Source organism: Myotis daubentonii, chromosome 14, assembly GCF_963259705.1.
Source record: "Myotis daubentonii chromosome 14, mMyoDau2.1, whole genome shotgun sequence".
Classification (NCBI taxonomy): Eukaryota; Metazoa; Chordata; class Mammalia; order Chiroptera; family Vespertilionidae; genus Myotis; species Myotis daubentonii.
In genome coordinates this window covers 56,521,673-56,541,295 of record NC_081853.1, presented here as the reverse complement: position 1 = coordinate 56,541,295, position 19,623 = coordinate 56,521,673, and the positions used below count along the sequence as shown (strand labels likewise).

Below are 19,623 nucleotides of genomic sequence, written 5' to 3'. Positions count from 1 at the left end.
CCTGTCTGTCCACAGGAGGGCTGGCTCCTGGGCCCTGTCAGCCTGTCTGTCCACAGGAGGGCGGGGCTCCTGGGCCCTGTCGGCCTGTCTGTCCACAGGAGGGCTGGCTCCTGGGCCCTGTCGGCCTGTCTGTCCACAGGAGGGCTGGGCTCCTGGGCCCTGTCGGCCTGTCTGTCCACAGGAGGGCTGGCTCCTGGGCCCTGTCGGCCTGTCTGTCCACAGGAGGGCTGGGCTCCTGGGCCCTGTCGGCCTGTCTGTCCACAGGAGGGCTCCTGGGCCCTGTCGGCCTGTCTGTCCACAGGAGGGCTGGCTCCTGGGCCCTGTCGGCCTGTCTGTCCACAGGAGGGCTCCTGGGCTCTGTCGGCCTGTCTGTCCACAGGAGGGCTGGCTCCTGGGCCCTGTCAGCCTGTCTGTCCACAGGAGGGCTGGCTCCTGGGCCCTGTCAGCCTGTCTGTCCACAGGAGGGCTGGGCTCCTGGGCCCTGTCAGCCTGTCTGTCCACAGGAGGGCTCCTGGGCTCTGTCGGCCTGTCTGTCCACAGGAGGGCTGGCTCCTGGGCCCTGTCAGCCTGTCTGTCCACAGGAGGGCTGGGCCCCTGGGTCCTGTCGGCCTGTCTGTCCACAGGAGGGCTGGGCTTCTGGGCCCTGTCAGCCTGTCTGTCCACAGGAGGGCTGGCTCCTGGGCCCTGTCGGCCTGTCTGTCCACAGGAGGGCTGGGCCCCTGGGTCCTGTCGGCCTGTCTGTCCACAGGAGGGCTGGCTCCTGGGCCCTGTCGGCCTGTCTGTCCACAGGAGGGCTGGCTCCTGGGCCCTGTCGGCCTGTCTGTCCACAGGAGGGCTGGGCCCCTGGGTCCTGTCGGCCTGTCTGTCCACAGGAGGGCTGGCTCCTGGGCCCTGTCGGCCTGTCTGTCCACAGGAGGGCGGGGCTCCTGGGCCCTGTCGGCCTGTCTGTCCACAGGAGAGGGGGGGTGCTCCTGGGCTCTGTCGGCCTGTCTGTCCACAGGAGGGCTGGGCTCCTGGGCCCTGTCGGCCTGTCTGTCCACAGGAGGGCTGGCCCCTGGGCCCTGTCGGCCTGTCTGTCCACAGGAGGGCTGGCTCCTGGGCCCTGTCGGCCTGTCTGTCCACAGGAGAGGGGGGGTGCTCCTGGGCTCTGTCGGCCTGTCTGTCCACAGGAGGGCTGGCTCCTGGGCCCTGTCGGCCTGTCTGTCCACAGGAGAGGGGGGGTGCTCCTGGGCCCTGTCGGCCTGTCTGTCCACAGGAGGGCTGGGCTCCACACCCGTCTCTATAGGGATCGAACCTGCAACCTTGGTGTGGATGATGCTCTAACCAACTGAGCAGCCCGGCCAGGGCCCAGTGTATGGAAACTCTTTGTATTTTTCTTATGACATTTCTGTAATTCTGGAAATTATGTCAAAGAAAATGCATTAAACTATTTTAAAGGAAGCACATCTTTAAGTGTTTAAGTGGAAAAATGCTCATTTGGGGGCTGACCGGTAGGAAACGTATACAGTGTTTAGTAACTGTGCTACCAACAACCCTCAGCCCCGGGGTCCCGCACGGCTAGTTCAGTGCCATGGACGTCCTGGTCCCACATGGCTACGTCAGTGCCATGGACGTCCTGGTCCCACATGGCTACGTCAGTGCCATGGACGTCCTGGTCCCACATGGCTACGTCAGTGCCATGGACGTCCTGGTCCCACATGGCTACGTCAGTGCCATGGACGTCCTGGTCCCACATGGCTACGTCAGTGCCATGGACGTCCTGGTCCCACATGGCTACGTCAGTGCCATGGACGTCCTGGTCCCACATGGCTACGTCAGTGCCATGGACGTCCTGGTCCCACATGGCTACGTCAGTGCCATGGACGTCCTGGTCCCACATGGCTACGTCAGTGCCATGGACGTCCTGGTCCCACATGGCTACGTCAGTGCCATGGACGTCCTGGTCCCACATGGCTACGTCAGTGCCATGGACGTCCTGGTCCCACATGGCTACGTCAGTGCCATGGACGTCCTGGTCCCACATGGCTACGTCAGTGCCATGGACGTCCTGGTCCCACATGGCTACGTCAGTGCCATGGACGTCCTGGTCCCACATGGCTACGTCAGTGCCATGGACGTCCTGGTCCCACATGGTTACGTCAGTGCCATGGACGTCCTGGTCCCGCACGGCTAGTTCAGTGCCATGGACGTCCTGGTCCCACATGGTTACGTCAGTGCCATGGACGTCCTGGTCCCACATGGCTACGTCAGTGCCATGGACGTCCTGGTCCCACATGGCTACGTCAGTGCCATGGACGTCCTGGTCCCACATGGCTACGTCAGTGCCATGGACGTCTTGCAGCCACCGAGATGGCTTTGGTGCCCACGCACCTCTCCCCGGGGACCTTCACTACTGTCACCCGCACTGTGTGGTCCTGGCCTGGGTGGCACCTGAGCCAGCTCCTCCGAGTGCCACCCTGAGGCGGAGGGGTTCATGCCACTGCACCCAGGTCACAGGGAGCCACTCGGCTCAGAGATGCGACCTGACTACAGTGAGGACGTGCAGGTCGGGGCGGGAGCTCGCTCAGAGCCGGTCTGACTCCGCGCCCGGGCTCTGAGCTCTGGGCACTGAGCGCCCGGCTCTGAGTGCCCGGCACTGAGCGCCTGGCTCTGAGCTCCGGGCACTGAGCGCCGGGCACTGAGCTCCGGGCACTGAGCTCCCGGCACTGAGCGCCTGGCACTGAGCTCCTGGCACTGAGCTCTGGGCTCTGAGCGCCCGGCACTGAGCGCCTGGCACGGGGCTCAGAGGCCCAATACCATCACAGTGACCCCCTGCAGCCTGGAGCTGGGCACGGGCTCCATCCTAATCTCAGGGCCGAGGGGCACCCCAGCGACAAGACCCCGAGATGCAGGCATTTCAAGTCCTCCCCGCCGCTCGGCCGGGCAGAGGCCGGCAGCGCCCCGGAGCCGCGCTCACCGCAGATGAAGCACGTCGTCTTGAGGATCTCCTCTTTCTTCTGCTTCTCGCTCCTCAGGTCGGCGAAGGTGTCGATGATCACCCCGAAGATGAGGTTCAGCACGATGATGATGACCATGAAGAAGAAGAGCAGGTCGTAGATGACGCGGGCGGCGAACAGGGGCTCCTGGAAGGAGGGCTCGGTCAGCGGGCCCCACCTCCGCCCCGCAGTCCGGGCAGCGGGAGGGCCCTCTCAACACCAGGGGGCCCCCTGACCCCCCCATCACCCAGCAACCTCCTGGAGCAGAACTTAAACAGGATGTCAAGCGTTAAGGAGGCAACCACTTGGCTGAGCGCTGACCTATGAACCAGGAGGTCATAGTTCGATTCCCGGTCAGGGCTCAATCCCCAGTGTGGGACGTGCAGGAGGCAGCTGTTCAATGAATCTCTCATGATTGATGTTTCTATCTCTCTCTCCCTCTCCCTTTTTCTCTGAAATCAATAAAAATATATATTTTTATAAAAGGCCACCACTGCATCTCTTTTCATACCCTGTGTCTAAGTTGTGTGCTCCAGCCGGTTTGGCTCAGTGGATAGAGAGTTGGCCTGTGGACCGAAGGGTCCCGGGTTAAATTCTGGTCAAGGGCACATGCCCAGCTTGTGGCTCAATTCCCAGTAGGGGGCGTGCAGGAAGCAGCCGATCAATGATTCTCTCTCATTATTGATGTTTCTATCTCTCTCTCCCTTTCCCTTCCTCACTGAAATCAGTAAAAATATATTTAAAAAAATAAAATAAAATCAATAAATTGTGAATTCTCGGAGTGCCCTGGGACCGCGTGGGCAGGGAGCTTCCTGGGAGCTCGGGGGTTGTGGAAACGTGCCCAGGTGGCCAGGCCCAACCCGAGGAAATGGTCACTCCAGTGTGACTGGGGACCAGCCCCTCGCACGGTGTCAGCGTGGCCGATGGAGAGAGAAGGTGCCCCCAGGAGCCGGCCCTGCCCGTCCATGCGTCCCCACTCCCGGGCTGCCTGCGTGGCTTCTGTCTGTGCTCCAGCCCCCGCCCCCCCCCCCCGCCCCCGTCCCACCCCCCGGTCCTCTGGGGACGCAGCCACCTCTTTGGACGGCTTCCTGAGCACGTCGCCCACGCCGCCGCCGCTCCGCAGCCCGTGGCTCAGCACGGTGACGATGCACATCAGCAGGGTCTCGCACGTGTGCTCCTTGTCCTGCTCAGGCTCCTCGGCCGGGAGCAGCGCTGCGAACGCAGACAGAGCGAGAGAAGGAAATGAAGGCCCGGGCGCCACACGCCTCCTTCTGAAAGGCTGAAGCCCGGGCACTTCTGTTTTCACCACTGCCCCCTGCTCACTTCTCCAGCCAGGCCAGACCTGCCCTCCCACCTCGGAATCTAAACACGCCCCGTCCTTCTCAGGGGTAAACGCCAGCCCAGCGCTGAGCAGGCGTCTGACCTCCGAGAAGCTGCTCCTACCCTGAGCCACAGCCTCTCCCCTCTCGGCTGGGGGCAGGGCCACCAGGCTCCTCACTGCGGCGTTGTAGGGGCTACACCTGGCAGCATGCGAGAGCGGCTCCTCTGACTAAACAGCTTTATGCTGGAGGCTGCCCACTGCTTTCTGGAGGAAAAAAGCCGTGACCTTTCTACCTTCATTCTTTCCCCAGCTGCAGAGAGAAGGGCCTTGCTGAAACACACATCTCATCATATCACTCCCCTTTCAACAACTTCCAGTCATCCGTTGGATGAAATGTAACCTCCCTAGCCTGACATGTAAGACCTTTCGTGATCTGACCCTTTGCCAACCTGGCCGGCTTCATTTCTTGCTATTCTTCTTCCTCATGAACCACATCTCCCTAAACCTGCTGTATTCTACTCCAAGCCTTCAGACGGGCTGCTCCCTCTAACAGAATGCCCGCCCCTCCGCCTTCGCCGGATAGGCCGCTGTTTTGGTTTAGCTGTCACTTCTTGGTGATACTCCCACTGCTCTATGAGGCTGGGTGCCTATCTTCCGTGTTCCATCCTTACTCCCAGCATTCAGCAGCTCTCAGGTGACCCCCACCTGCCCGCCTGCCCCACCACCCGTGTCGCTGTAGCTTAGAATACAACGGCCCCTGGCAGGCAGTGGGCCCCCAGGAAGTCCTGGCTGAATCCATGGAGCCGGCCTTTCTTCCCACAGAGCCTTCTCTTCCCTGTCTCCCTCGGCTCCCCCAGTCTTTCCGGGCGGCCACCGGCCTCACATCTGGGCCTCCAGAGGGGCCTGGCACGAACGCGGGGCTGCAGGCTACGGGGTCCTACCTTCCTGGGGTGCAGGAGAGGAGCAGTTCTCCCCAGCCCCCACCCGGCACACGTCTGAGAACAGGAACTCGCTGGCCAAGCTCTCGCCGGCCTCTGGGAGAGAGAAGGACACTGTGATGCACAACCTCGCAGCAGACGCCACTCCGCAGCCCTGCCCGCACGGTCAAGGCGGAGACGGGCGGGGGCGGAGGCTGCTGGGGATCTGCACAGCGGCAGCACCTCTCTCCCCGGAAAGGCCAACGGCCGAGACTGACCCGCACAGCTGAACGCACAGACCCGGCCAGGCTCACACCGAGTCGGCACCGGGCCTGGCAGCGGCACCGGCGAAAACCCAGGTGGGACCCGAGAGGCTCAGACCCCACGGGTTGGAGGAAACGCCGTTCTGTGTCCACCTGGAGGCTGCAGTGGCCGTAGCACCGGGCCGGGGACAGGCCGCCCGGCTCCGTCTCACCCACCCAGGCTGGTTCCCTGTCGCGGGCGCCTGGCGACCGGATGCTGACGGGTGGCATCTCCCTGAGTGTGTCCACGATTTGAATGCAGGGCAGAGAGCCCTGGCGCCACTCAGGTACGTAAGCTTTTTTTTTCATTCTCAGAGCTGGACCTCTCCTCTCTCCCTGCCATGAATGAAAATAACACAAGCCCATGGTAAAAGCAAGAACGTCCCAGAAGGAGCCACCGCTAGCAGATGGAGTATCGCCGTCCATATTTCAAGAAATGTGGACTTTTAATTTACAAAAAGCATGCCTGGCCCTGGCCGGCTTGCTCAGTGGTTAGAGCTGTCCATTCCCGGCCAAGGCACGGACCTTGGTTGCAGGTTTGGTCCCCGGCCCCAGCTGGGGCGGGTGCGGGAGACAACCAATGGATGTGTCTCTCTCACATCAATGTTTCTCTCCTCTCATCCACCCTCCATTCCACTCTCTCAAAAAAAATCCATGGAAAAAAATATCCTCGGGTGAGGATTAAAAAAAAAAAAGCATGCCTGACCTCCTGTAGCTATTGCGCCACCTCCCACCACGTCCCGTGAAGGGTGCATGGCGCCTGCAGGGCCCGCCGCCGCCCCGGGGGTGACTGCCACTCATGCAACACGCCCGGCGCTCAGAGGCTCCCGGTTCTGGTCCGCAGTGAGCACCCTCCGTGCACGCCTGTCCCCACGTGCGCCTCAGAGGAGACAGTCCTGGAAGCGGCTTCCTCCATCAGGGACGCGCACGCCTGTCTCCGAGAGGTCACGTCAGTCTTTCAGGGAAAAGCTGTGCCACTGGCAGACAGGATCGTCGTGCGTGAGCTCGGTGCGGGCTCTGGGCACGCCCCCTGCGCCCCCGAGAGGCCACACTGCGCCTCGGACACGATGAGAACCAAGCCTGTGTTCCAGGTTCCCGCCCGGGGTGTCAGGGAGACACCGCGCTGCTCAGGGCGCCGTGCCCCTGGTCGGGGACAATTGGGGAACGCCCTCCATCCGCGGGCCCGGCGCACCTGGGAGGGCGGTGTCGTTGGGCAGCGGGTCCACCTCCAGCAGGAAGTCGGCCTTGAAGAAGAGGTAGCCCACGATGGAGAAGAGGTAGACCAGGATCAGCGCCAGCACCGCCGTCAGGATGATGGAGCGCCCGTTGCGGGTGACGCTCTTGATGACGTTGAGCAGGGTCTCCTCTCTGTACACCAGGTCAAAGAGCTGCCAGACAAACAGGAGACGATGGGGTGCTTGCAGGGCGCCCCCGATGGGACGCACACCAACAGACAGGACTCGCCCTCGGGCAGCTCAGAAGCGTCATGTGGTTACCCTGCTCTTCTCACCTGCCCGTCTCCACAGCGAAGGGCGAGACGGTGGAAACGGGGGGATAACCGGAGAAGGGAGGCGGAAACAACAGCGGTGCCGGGGGCACATTCAGTCTCGAGGTGCTGGGCACAGAGCACAGGCTGCACCAGTGAGACTGGGCCTGGGCGGGGGGGTGGGGGGGGCGCGGGCACCGGGGCAGGTGGGGGGCACTTAGAAGGAAGCGAGGAAGAGCCAGGAGGTACAGAAGGCAATGTCGATGTGGGTCAAAGGTTACCCAGCAAGTGAGAGCCACTTCGGACGCCAGCCCCGGTCACGGAGGAGACAGGTGACCTTTCCCTCCCCACCCACAGCTCTCCTGACTTTAAAGCACAGACAAGCCCGCTTCACGAAGGAAAAGGTTCTCCCACAGGAAGTTACCCGTGTCCCGTGGAGAACACGTCGAAACCACAGGAAAGCACAGAGAAGAGCAATGCATCACACGTCACCCCACCACCCACCCACGGCAACTGGACAGGCTATTTCGTCTCATGATGTTTGGAAAAAGTCACACACGCACACGCATGTTTACAGACACATTAACCGTCACACACGGCCATCTGAACCCGTTCATGCCGCCGCCCACCACCCTGGGGCCTCTGAGGAGAGGATGGGATCAGAAACATCCTCCTTGGCAAGTGCTGGCTGAGTCCGAGCAATCAAGAGCCCGGCCAGCCCGGCTCCGTGGCTGAGCGGCGACCCAGGAACCGGGAGGTCACGGTTCGATTCCCGGTCAGGGCACATGCCCGGTTTGCGGGCTCGATCCCCAGTAGGAGGCGTGCAGGAGGCAGCCAATCAGTGATTCTCTCTCATCATTGATGTTTCTCTCTCTCTCTCTCTCTCTCTCTCTCTCTCTCTCTCTCTCTCTCTCTCCCTCTCCCTTCCTCTCTAAAAATCAATAACAACATATTTTTTTTAAAAAAATAAAGAAACACAGAGGCAACACCTCCTGATCAGGGTTGGGGGCACCGTCTGTTATGAAAAGTAAAAGGCGGATCTGCTACGTCATTGTGACCGGCCCTCCCCCTGGGCTCCTGTGGGCTGACCTGCCCCCCCGTGGGGGGGATGGGCTCCTTCCCAGATCCCACCAACACTGCGCACAGAGGCACTACCTCGTTAGAGCAGGCACAGCAATCACAATCGAAAGGACGGATCTGTGTCCTGGCCAGTATGCTCAGTGGTTAGAGCATCTGCCCCCACCCCTCCAGACCGAAGGGTCGAGGGTTTGATTCCCGGTTAAGGGCACGTACCTGGGTTGCAGGTTCAATCCCTGGCCCCAGTCAGGGCATGTGCGGGAGGCAACCTATCGATGCGTCTCTCTCATGTCAATTTCTGTTCCCCTCTCTCTTCCTTTAAAAGCCATGGGAAAAATACCCTCGGGTGAGGGCTAAAACCAACAGGAGGGGCCAGGGGTGAGGGGCCCGGCCCCTCTGGTTCGCACGGGGCGCCCGCGGGCTCACCAGCAGGCTGTAGAAGAACTCATGCACGAAGAGCCCGAGGGCGCAGATGAGCAGGTAGAGCAGGTGGTAGAGGAACTCCACGTCCAGCACCATGGCGCGGTAGCCCCGCGTGAACGTGCCGCAGTTGCCCACGAAGCTCATCAGGAAGATGATCTTGTTGCAGACCTGGGGGCACGAGAGGGGCAGGCACTTAAGCACGACTATGCCCCCCCCCCCCCTTTGCACCGAGTGCCCACCAAACCCACGGGAACCGCCCTGCGGGTCGAAGTCATTTCGTGACTTTGCTTTTCAGGCACATCCCAAGCGACGTGGTCGTCAAGTGACTGCGGGGCCACGGTGACCAAGTGGCACTGGAATGCCACAAAACCCGGCGTGAGCACAGACCGAAATGACGACGCTCAAAATGAATCATCTCGGACACTCTTACGGGACAGTCAGACAGCCCTGCGACCGGCAGATGGAAAGCTTTCTGAAACTGTCGCGTCAGAGGCAGGACAGAGTGAAGTTTGATAAGAACGAGGCAGTTCCTGCTTCCCCCTCGCTTCCAATTTCACGGGGAAGGTGGACCTTTTCTTGGGGAAATAAAAGGAAGGGACTTTGGGGTGCGTTCTATCCCCTGCCTCCTCTTCTGGGAATAATTCTTCCTTTTCCTCTGGGGGTGCAGCCCTGACCCGGTGTTGGCCCTGGAGGTCTGGGGGCGGGGGGCTCCATCGGCCAATCAGAGGACTGCACCCCAGCAGCAGCGGCTGGTCCAGCGACAGGCAAGGACCGGATGGGGCCAGGGGCACCTGGGTCTTTCCTGGGACGGCGGCCAAGGCAACCCTGTGCCTTGCCCTGGCCTTGACCCTGAGAGAAGTCTGTCCTGCTGCCCCTGGAGCCTCTGGGAACCTCCAGGCCGGCATGGGGAGGCCGAGGAATTCTGCAGGGAAAGCCCTCCCAGCGTTTCCCACGCGGACTTGACCGCCGACCCTTTCCCACCTGAGAGGGATCACCCGGAGCAGCCTCTGAAAATGCTGACCCAGGATGAGGCCCGAGGGCCTGATCCTGGCATTCGGTGCCGTGTCACCCGTGCGGGGCCAGGTGGTCACCCGCGCGGGGCCAGGTCCTGCACGTCACACGCCTCTCCACGCGCCCAGACACACCTTCCTTGCCACCCCGCCTGAGCTGTGAGCTTGACGCGGCGCCCTCTCCGAAGGCCCTGCTGCCTGCACCGCATGCCCCTGGGGGACAGCTACTGGGGCGCAGAATTACTCCAGCGCCTGCTTTGCCATCTCACGCTCATCTTTGCCAGTGACCTCAGCTTCCTTACACGCTCGGGCGGAAACCTCTGGAAGGCGGTGCCTCCCATGCCAACTCTCCTCCTTTTGCCTGGAACCCTCCAGCCCATCTTCCACCTCACACCGGCCGCCTCCGCCTCCGCCTCTGTCTCCTAAGGTTCTCCCATCATGCCGCTGGCTTCCACACGTCAGTTGCATGGAGACAGCAATCCCAAACGTCACCACGGACTTGGGAATCTCCATGCTCCCGCAACCTCGCTCCCTGCGCCCTGTGTGTGGCTGCCCTCTCGCCTCTCCTGCTCCGCGTGGCCTCACAGAGTGGGATGCTGTGTTCATAGTTGATCGCTGGGCTGACTGGCTGGAATCTCCAGTCCCAGCAAACCTGTGACCAGATCGGCAAGACTAACTGACACCTCAGCGGCACCGCCCTTCGTGCCGGACTCCCGGGAGGGCCAGTCCCTGAGCGCTCGATCGCCAGGCCGCCACCCGGACCGAGAGGCCCACCTGGGCCCCGCCGGTGCCCGCGGTTTTACCAGCCGACCCGACGCTGCCTTCCTGCACCGCAGGCACAGGCCGAGGTCCCAGGACCAGAGGGAAGGCGTGCCCAGGCGCACGTCCACAGGGCAGGGGCGGCGAGGGCCCGGACTCACGTTGAAAGCGCCCAGGAGGAACAGCGTGGGCTGCAGCCCCACAGAGAAGATGAGCCGCAGAATCGTGGACGCGATCAGCGCCCGGATGCCGTGGGGTTTGGGGAGGGCGATGACGATGGCCAGCGAGATGAGCATGGCCGTCCACAGCAGCCCCGACCAGTGCGGCTCCAGCGTCCCTGCAAGACAGGCGGGTCACGGAGCAGAGCTCGCGGCGAGCGCAGGGACAGGCAGCGTGGGCTCAACCGCACCTTCTCCCGCCACCTCTCCGGCCTATGGTCCCAGCGCTCGTCTCCAATTCCCGGCCCGGACAGAACCCTCCCACCCATGTCTTCCTCCACACCTTCACACGTGCTCCTTCCCCTGGGAGACCTGCCCCCGTCCTGGTCCCCTTAGGTCTTAGCTCGGATGTCACCCCTTGGGAAGCAGCCCCACCGTCTCCCCAGGAACCCCGTGCTGCTCTCTCAGCTTCTGTCCCCTGGGCACCCACACGGGACAGCTTTTCTAGTGCTCGCGTGGCACCCTACAGGCGCCCTCACATGCTTGTTCAAGAAATAAGACAGTCCTGGCTGGTGTGGCTCAGTGGACAGAGCGTCAACCTGTGGACCGAAGGGTCCCGGGTTCAATTCCGGTCAAAGGTATATATCTCAGTTGCAGGCTTGATCCCCAGCCTTTGTTGGGGTGCATATGGGAGGCAACCAGTCGATATGTCTCCCTCACATCGATGTTTCTCTCTGTCTCTCCCCTCTGTTTCTCTCTCTCTAAAAAAAAAAAACCAATGGAAAAGCATCCTCGCGTGAGGATTAACAACAAAAAAAGAAATAAAAGTCAATCAGATTGCGTCACACTTCACAAGGGAAGGCGACGGGAACCCTAAATGGCTAATTTCTATGGGAGGCGCACGGGGGCAGTGCAGGTCCCTCCCTGCATCAGGGTCTTGGGGGGGGGAGGGGGGCACCGTCCACAGCGCCAGCGTCTGCTACAATCCGACCACCCCTGCGCGGACCCGCTGTCTCCCCTGCTGCTGTGCTATTTAGAGTCCCACGGGCCGGCGTGGTTACATAACGAGAGCCGACGCGGCTAAAAATACAGCTCCGCACGCTCTGAGGAGCCGTGTCCAACGCCACCACGTCCTGCGCCCCCTTCGGCCGCGAGCGAGAGGCCGGGATGAAGGCCGCCGGCCTCCATCCGCTCCGGGAGCAGGTGGGGGACCTGCCTTCCCGGCTCTGCCCTCACGAGCTGCGTGGCTCAGGCTCAGCGTCTCGCCTTCTCTGACGGTTCCCCAGACACGGGAGGCGGCTACGCTTTCCCACGGTGCTCCGCGTGTCCATGAGCACGGCAGGGACGGCCCCCCAAACCCGTGGGAAAGGGGCCGCCTCGTCCTGTCTGAGGGGGCCCTGCGACCCCACGTGCTGCCTGGGTGCCCAAGGGTCGGAGCCGAGGTGCAGGCCGTGGCCGCCCCGCTCTTCCCGGGGTCGCCCCGAACGCGAAGGCGGGTACCTCCCCGGGCGCCGCGGAACGGGTAGAAGAAGGCCACCAGCAGGTTCATGAGCACGGCCAGGTTGAAGGAGATGCTGCTCCAGAAGGACATGTTGCGGGCGCACCAGTACAGCACGGGCTGGGCTGCGGGGGGCGGGGGGCAGGTGAGCGTCCACCCCGCACCCCGCCTTACAGGCACCCGTACAGCACGGGCTGGGCTGCGGGGACGCGGGGGGCGGGTGAGGGTCCACCCCGCACCCCGCCTTACAGGCACCAGTACAGCACGGGCTGGGCTGCGGGGACGCGGGGGGCGGGTGAGGGTCCACCCCGCACCCCGCCTTACAGGCACCAGTACAGCACAGGCTGGGCTGCGGGGGGCGGGGGGCAGGTGAGTGTCCACCCCGCACCCCACCTTACAGGCACCCGTACAGCACGGGCTGGGCTGCGGGGGGCGGGGGGCAGGTGAGGGTCCACCCCGCACCCCGCCTTACAGGCACCAGTACAGCACGGGCTGGGCTGCGGGGGGCGGGGGGCAGGTGAGCGTCCACCCTGCACCCCGCCTTACAGGCACCCGCACAGCACGGGCTGGGCTGCGGGGGGCGGGCAGGTGAGCGTCCACCCCGCACCCCGCCTTACAGGCACCCGTACAGCACGGGCTGGGCTGCGGGGGGCGGGGGGCAGGTGAGCGTCCACCCCGCACCCTGCCTTACAGGCACCCGCACAGCACGGGCTGGGCTGCGGGGGGCGGGGGGCAGGTGAGCGTCCACCCCGCACCCCACCTTACAGGCACCAGTACAGCACGGGCTGGACTGCGGGGACACGGGGGGCAGGTGAGCGTCCACCTTGCACCCCACCTTACAGGCACCAGTACAGCACGGGCTGGGCTGCGGGGGGCGGGGGGCAGGTGAGCGTCCACCTTGCACCCCACCTTACAGGCACCCGTACAGCATGGGCTGGGCTGCGGAGATGCAGGTGAGAGGGCACCCCCGCATCCCACGCTCACAGCAGTGGGGGCGTCGCGATCATACCGCTGGGAGTCACTCGCGCCCACTGTGCGCCCCCCCTGCGCCCCGCCGGGAGCCCGCCCGCCCCGCTGCCTGCGCCGCCTGGACCCACCTCGCAGCTTCTTCTGCCAGTTCATCTCGTTGAAGAGGTCCTCCGAGCGCAGGAAGAAGTCGTTGATCTTGCTGCCCTGCTCGTCGCGCTCGGTGGTGTAGTAGATGCGCAGCTTGGACTCCTTGGTGAGGAACTCGCAGATGCTGGGCACCGGGAAGACGATCTGCTCCATGGTGCGGTCCAGCCGGACGATCTGGGGCGGGGTGGGGTGGGGGAGCGTGAGCAGCCGCCTCTGACCCCCTCTCTGCCCCCCCACGGGCCCTGGCGCCGTATTCAAGGCGGCGTGCGATGCAGACCCGGCGAGGCGTCTCTGACCACCCCACCCCCAGGCCGGCGTGTCTCCGATCCGCGTAAACCGGGCCGGGTGAGTCCGGCCAGTGTGCTTCTGACCTCGGACCAGTTTCACTAACTTATTGCACCTGCTTCGTGCACACGGCCACCGGGGCTCCAGGCCGGGCTGTCTGTGCGTCTGTCCGTCCACAAACAGGGCCCCGGGTCCCGCGTGGCCCCGAGCGGCAGGCGCCCACGTGGCTGGTGCAGCTGCGGGACCCAGGGCTTAGCTTCGCCGCCCCGTGCTGAGCAGCGCGCCCGGCTGGCGTAACGGGCAGCGTCCCCGGCCCATGGTCCTTCCTCACCCGGCGAACTCGGGTTATGTTTCCCGGACAGGAGCCTTAAAGGGCCATCGCCGGGTTATCCAGTGCTCTCCTACCTCTGTGTCACAGACCTAAAACGTGCGCGGCAGGAACGCGGTGCCTGGCGGAGGCCGGGGCAGCGCTCCCTGTTCCTACACTCGAGTTGCTGGGCCCCAGGTGGACACCTCACAGGCTCTCTCCAGCTGCCCAGACCGGCTCAGCCCCCAGAGAGGAGGCAGTGAGGTCAGGGCTGTTCGAACCCTAAGACACCGTGTGAGTCACACCTGGGGGCAGAGATTTAAAGGGGATGGGGGGGGCGCACAAGGGGAGCCTGGCCTGTGTGTCTGCGTCCCTGCAGAGTCCGGAGGAGTCGGGTGAGGCCGGCCACACCCTCCACCGGCTCTCAGCCCTGGCGGGAGGTTCTGGGGGACACGGTCTTCAGACCCCCGGTGCCCAAGTCGAGCTGGAGATCAGGTTCCGGAAGCTTTGCATGGCCCTGATTCTGTCCTAAGCCGACCTCACTGAACTGGAGGGTGGGGGTTGGTGGCTAGAGCCCGCCCGGAGCCGGCGCCCCAGGGCACGCGGGTGCGCACGGGGCTCAGGGACCGACACACAGGGCACCGAGGCCCTGGGGCTGCCGCCTGGGTGACAGCTCCGCCCCACGGCGAGGCCCGCATGCTCTCTGCTGTCTCAGGTCCCGTCTGCAGTGGGACGAGCCCGTTCAGCTCACGGAGGGCGAGTGAGTCTGTGAGTGTCCGATCACAGTGACCGCCACTCCTGTGTGTGCAGCCCCCCGAGGTCCCCACTGTCTGCGGGAGGAGCCTCCTGACCACACGCTGCAGCGGGTCCCCTGCCGGACCTGCTCATCCTGCCTCCTGCTCGTCCCCGGGGCCTGGTCAGAGCTCGCCACGGGCGCCCCCTCCTCCCGTGGGGACGGCGCCCCCTCCGCTGGAGCCCCCAGCAGATCGTGCCGCCTCGGCCCTCGCCGGACGTTCGGCACCGAGTGCGGGCGTGTCCGGCAGGTGCTGCCGCGTTACCTCGATCTGGGCCGTGTGCTTGGCGTAGAACTCCAGGGCCTCGTCCCCGTCCACCTGGCCCCCCGGCTTCAGCATGCTCTGCAGCTCCTTGTTGTGCCGCGCCAGCTGCAACACAGGGCGGACGGTGGTGTCCCCGCGCCAGGCGGCGCTCCCGCCCTCTCGGGGAGCGGCGAGACGGGGTCCTGTACAGCCCAGGCCTCCGTCCAGAGGGCGGACACCCTCTCAGTGGCCAAACGCACGAATGGAGGAGCTGAGGGCAGGGACTGCGTTTCTGCTGCCGGTGGCAGGGCCCAGCGACCTCGGCCCAGCACCGTCACCGTTTATACCTAATTCCTGACCTTTGGTGGCGGGGGCGGGCGGGGGCGGGAGAGCCGGCAGGAAACAGGCCCTCAGCCCAGCCACGCGGCCACACCTGCGGGGCAGGCACCCGGCCTCCCGAAAGAGGAAGCTCCCCAGAGCCCAGTCACTTGGGAAGAGGATGACGACACGGGCGCTGGGGTGCCGGGTGGAGGTGACCCCCCAGGCAAACAGAGAGAAGGCACAGCGCGGGCTGGCCCCGGAGGCTCCGGCCATGAAGGCAGCAGCCAGGCGTGAGGCGGCTCATAGGCCCTGACCCTTGATTCATGTGTCTCCAGCCCCGTCATCACCCATCTCCGCGTCCCTGCCCAGCACGGCGGCTGCTAGAAGTGGGGGGAGGGGGGAGGGGGTTTCCAGGGATGTGACCCCAGCACATTGGGAGGGGAAGCGTCCTGGAACTCAGCACTCGGCCAGGCGGCCCTTAGCGCCCGGGAACCCCCGGCACGGACAGAGCCAGCACAACTGGGTGACGCCAGGAAGGAGGGAGGGGCGCGCGGCGAGGGTCCCGGCAGTGGGGGGGGGGGGTGGGCCGCACCTGGTGAGCTAAGATGTAGATGTTGTGGCCCACGATCCGGGGGGAGGCCGCTCCGTCCTCGCCGTTCTCCTCGTTCTCTCCCTCCTCCGGCTCCTCCTCCCCCTCCCCCTGCAGGTAGGCCTTCTTGATCACCTCCACCTGCAGGGAGGACGGGGACGCGGCTCCTTCAGGGCCCTGGGGCCTCCATCGGCAGCACCCCCGGGGCGGCCCCCACCTCGCCGGCTCAGCACCTTCCCATGAGGCGGGGATACGCCTCGGACTCGTCTCCACTCGGCCACAGGCCGTGTCCCCGCTCCCACCAACACGGAAATGCTCGCCTCTGCGCCTGCCCAGACCAGGAGACCCTCGTGTGCTCACGCCCTCTCCTCCAGAAGGGACAGTGGCTCCCTAAGTGACTCCCACAATCAACACGGCACAGATGAGGATAGAGCCAGCCTTTCCCCATCTCCCCGTTTCCTCCGGCCAGTTCTCACCGCCCTGGCCCGCCCCCACCTGTGCCATTTCAGGAAACACAGGGAACCTCTAGGGACAGCGAGGAAGCTGGTTCTTCGACCTCCGTTTCCCGCCCCCACAGCCCAGTCTCAGGGACCCTCCCGGCACCCCCGGCGTGGGAGCTCCGAGCTGAGTCCCCTGACGTCTCAGGGAATGTGGGGTGCACACACACTGCCCGCTGCCCACGGAGCCGTGTACTCGGGGAAACAGACGCGGAGAGACCAGGGCTGCTGTATGACCTGGACCCCGTGGCCGTGGAACCACACGTGTGGCCCATCTCAGCTGAGAGCTCGCTTCCCAGAGGGTCCCTGCACCTGCCCCCTGCCCCACCGACCCCACCTGCCCCACCTGCCCGACGGGGCATCTCTCCCGGGCCCAGGCCAGCCCGCGGGGCCCAGGCTGTGCCGACACCAGTCCGACAGGTTGCTCACTTTCCCACCCGTTCTCTCTGATACCAAACTGCACAAACGAGCTGCATAGGGTGTGGGGTCCAGAGCACACACGTCCACATACGTGCACACCCCCCACTTGCACACACCCACACCCACACACATTCTGGACATCAGAGCTTCCCTGCTATGTGGGTTTGTTCCAGAAAGCCTGTGACTCCTCCCGCAGCCCGAAGGGTGTCACTCACCCACAAGGGGGCGACCTGGGCACCGGTGGCACCCTAGCCCTGGCTGTGAGGTCCCCACCAAGACGGGGGGGGGGGGGGTGCTCTTGGTTCAGGGGAGTGGAAGGGGTCTCTGCAGGCACTTGTCCCCACTGGAGAGTGACAACCCCCCCCCCCCCCCCAGTTGCATAAGCTGTTACATGAGCCAAGGAGGGACACTCCCCGGCCCGAGACAGAAGAGCGTCACTGACAGGAAGACGCGAGGGACCGCAGCCCGGCCAGCGTGCACGCGGGCCCCCCACAGGGAAGTGCTGGTGCCTCAGCCAGGCCGTCGGTCTCACTTCATCTCGTGGGAAAAGTCCAGAGAGCCGGTGCTCAGCCACGTCCCGTCCGGGGGCCGGTCTCACCGGGCCAGCGCCCACTCCCAGCTGGAGTCACAGCCCACCGTGAGCACCGCCCTCGGCAACACCACCACCACCAAATGCTCGCACCCAGGACGCTCCTGTCGCCAGGCCGTCGGCAGCGAGAGGAGCCGCGCGTCCGAGCTGGGGACGGGGGACTGAGGTGGCCGCGAGGAGGGGAGAAGCGAGGAAGCTGCAGTGCCGCACGGTCCCTCCCGTCTTCAGACGGCGGCCGCGAGGTGCCGTCATCCTCCCCCTCATTGGGACGCGGCCTGAGCTGCGCCCCCACCCCCTGACCTGGCCCCCCCAGGAGCCCCCTCCGCGCACAGACCCGGGCCGCTCACCAGCTCCTTGGGCCGCATGTTGTAGAGGATGCGCTCGGCGTTCTCGCTGTCGTGCCTGCTCTCCATGATGGCCAGCAGCAGCTTGGAGGCGTTGTTCTGTGGGAGACAGAGGCGGGCATGGGCGGCTGCGCGGGGCCCGGGGCTGTGACAGACGCGTCCCCCAGGGAGCGCTGGGCCAGCACGTGAAACAGCACCCGCTCCAGGCGGGCAGCGCGCCCCGTGCCGGACATATCTGCACCGCCGGGTGGGTCCAAGACACGCATTTGTTTGGGCATCGTTTCTCCCCAGCGTCACCTGGTACGATTCTAGCAGAAAGTGGACATTTAAACATGGTGCCCTCCCAGGGACAGGGGTCAGGGGCGGCTACGGTCCAGCCCCCACGCCTCAGGGCGTGTGGGCACAGAGGTGCCGTCAGCCTCGCCGGCCGGGCAAGGGACACCGCAGGCCACGCCGGAACAGAGGGGCTCCCTGCTGGTGGGTCTGCACGGTCAGCACCTGGTGAGCCTGCTTGGGAAGGGGAGGACGGCAGCTCCGCCTGCAGCCCGTGCCACGCGGGCCCTGCATCAAGTGCAGAAGCACCGCCTCTCACGTCAGCGTCACCACGGTGACCAGGCCACCCGCGGGGGCCACGCCCTGGCCCCCGACCCTGGGTGCCTGCCCTGTGCTCGGCCACTTGCCTTCAGCTCCAGCACCAGGTCCATCCGCTTCTTCCCCAGCGGGTTGATGTCGTTCAGGATCAGGGCCGTGATGATGTCGATGCCGTTGGACTCGTGGGTGGCGATGCAGTTCTGAGGAAACACAGGCACGCACATGCACACACAGGCACAGGCGTGCACATGCACACACACACGCACGCACGCGACGCCATCGACAGGCAGTGGCTGCTCTCAGGAAGCTAGCGGTTAGTCCAAAAATCTACTTCCCCGAGAGGCCAAGGTCAAAAGGTCAAAGCTGACGGTCCCCCTCTCCTGGGAATGCTGGTGGGGTCAAAGCCTGAACTGCCCATGTCCCCGCGTGACCTCCAGGCTGCCTCCTGCAGGGCCAGGCCCTGGCTCCTGCCACTAAGGAGCCACGTTCTGGGTATGGCACAGCTTTGAAAACAGGCCCGCCTCCCGGTCTCAGGTTAACTCCCCCTGGAGCGTGTGCCCCCCCCCCCCCCCCCCGTCAGGTCAGAGCGGGGCATTCGAGCGGAGCCGAGCCCCGCCCCGCCAGGGCCAGCCCACACCTGTGACAGGTGAGCCCCCTCCTCACTGCTGGCGGCGGCCTCAAGCCCAACGTCTCCCTGGGCGGGCGGGCGCCCTGTGGCTCCTGAGTCCTCCCAACAACACCGGGAATGACCGGCCCCCCCGCCCCCCGCACGGACGCACCTGGTTCTCGTGGCAGGGCCCCTGGCAGTACTCGGTGAGGCTCTCCAGCGTCTGGTTGATGAGCGCCACGTTCCGCTCGTTGATGTAGAGGCCGAGCAGCCCCAGGCCGCCCGTGGTGCTGCCGCAGATGCAGTCCAGGAACTGCAGCGTCTCGCACACCAGGTTGTAGTTGGTCTTGTTGTTCTGGCAGCGGAGGAAGTTCTGCGAGCGGCAGCGGCCAGGCCGCGGGGCACGGGCGGGAGAAGAGGGAGAAGGTCACTCACCCGCCGTTTTTGTTTTTTAATTTTTTTATTGATTTCAGAGAGGAAGAGAGAGAGAGAGAAACATCCATGATGAGAGAGAATCACGGATCGCTGCCTCCTGCACGCCCCGCACTGGGGATCGAGCCCGCAGCTCGGGCGTGTGCTCTAACAGGGAATCGAACGGTGGCCTCCTGGTTCCTAGGTCGAGGCTCGACCACTGAGCCACGCCGGCCGGCTCACCCTGCTGTTCTGACAGAATCGGATGGGTCAGTGCCCCGGACGTAGGAACAGTTATGCAGAGACACACAGCGCCTGGGGAACTGAAGGGTCAGCCCGAGGGTGGTCAGCCGTGGACATGGTCTGTGGCCATGACCATCGACGCAGTGGCCGGCTCCCTAGGGTGACTTCAGGGGATGCAGCAGGGGAGGGCTGGTCTCCGACCACCCACCTGAGACCCCTGCGGCCTTGCCGAGTTCCCGTTTTCCTCTTTCCACTCCAGCCCACCCGCCCTCTCACCAGGTGCTGAGCTCACAGCATCTGACGTTTCCAGAAAAGATGAAGGTGGGGTCTGAGTGCCGAG

General features: G+C 64.6%; 1 protein-coding gene across 9 annotated transcripts in view; it reads right to left on the bottom strand.

Moving 5' to 3' along the window:
- ITPR1 (inositol 1,4,5-trisphosphate receptor type 1) overlaps nt 1–19,623 on the bottom strand; it is a 173,759-nt gene that overhangs the window by 11,507 nt on the left and 142,629 nt on the right. For all 9 annotated transcript variants that reach the window (XM_059664569.1, XM_059664570.1, XM_059664572.1 and 6 more), the window contains 13 exons: nt 18,802–19,002; nt 18,112–18,222; nt 17,435–17,530; nt 15,585–15,722; nt 14,693–14,797; nt 13,024–13,216; nt 11,929–12,051; nt 10,432–10,607; nt 8,505–8,669; nt 6,708–6,903; nt 5,238–5,330; nt 4,048–4,187; nt 2,957–3,122 (listed from right to left, as the gene is read on the bottom strand). In XM_059664569.1, coding sequence (XP_059520552.1) covers nt 2,957–3,122; nt 4,048–4,187; nt 5,238–5,330; nt 6,708–6,903; nt 8,505–8,669; nt 10,432–10,607; nt 11,929–12,051; nt 13,024–13,216; nt 14,693–14,797; nt 15,585–15,722; nt 17,435–17,530; nt 18,112–18,222; nt 18,802–19,002 — 1,903 coding nt within the window. The remainder of the gene's footprint in view (nt 1–2,956; nt 3,123–4,047; nt 4,188–5,237; nt 5,331–6,707; nt 6,904–8,504; nt 8,670–10,431; nt 10,608–11,928; nt 12,052–13,023; nt 13,217–14,692; nt 14,798–15,584; nt 15,723–17,434; nt 17,531–18,111; nt 18,223–18,801; nt 19,003–19,623) is intronic.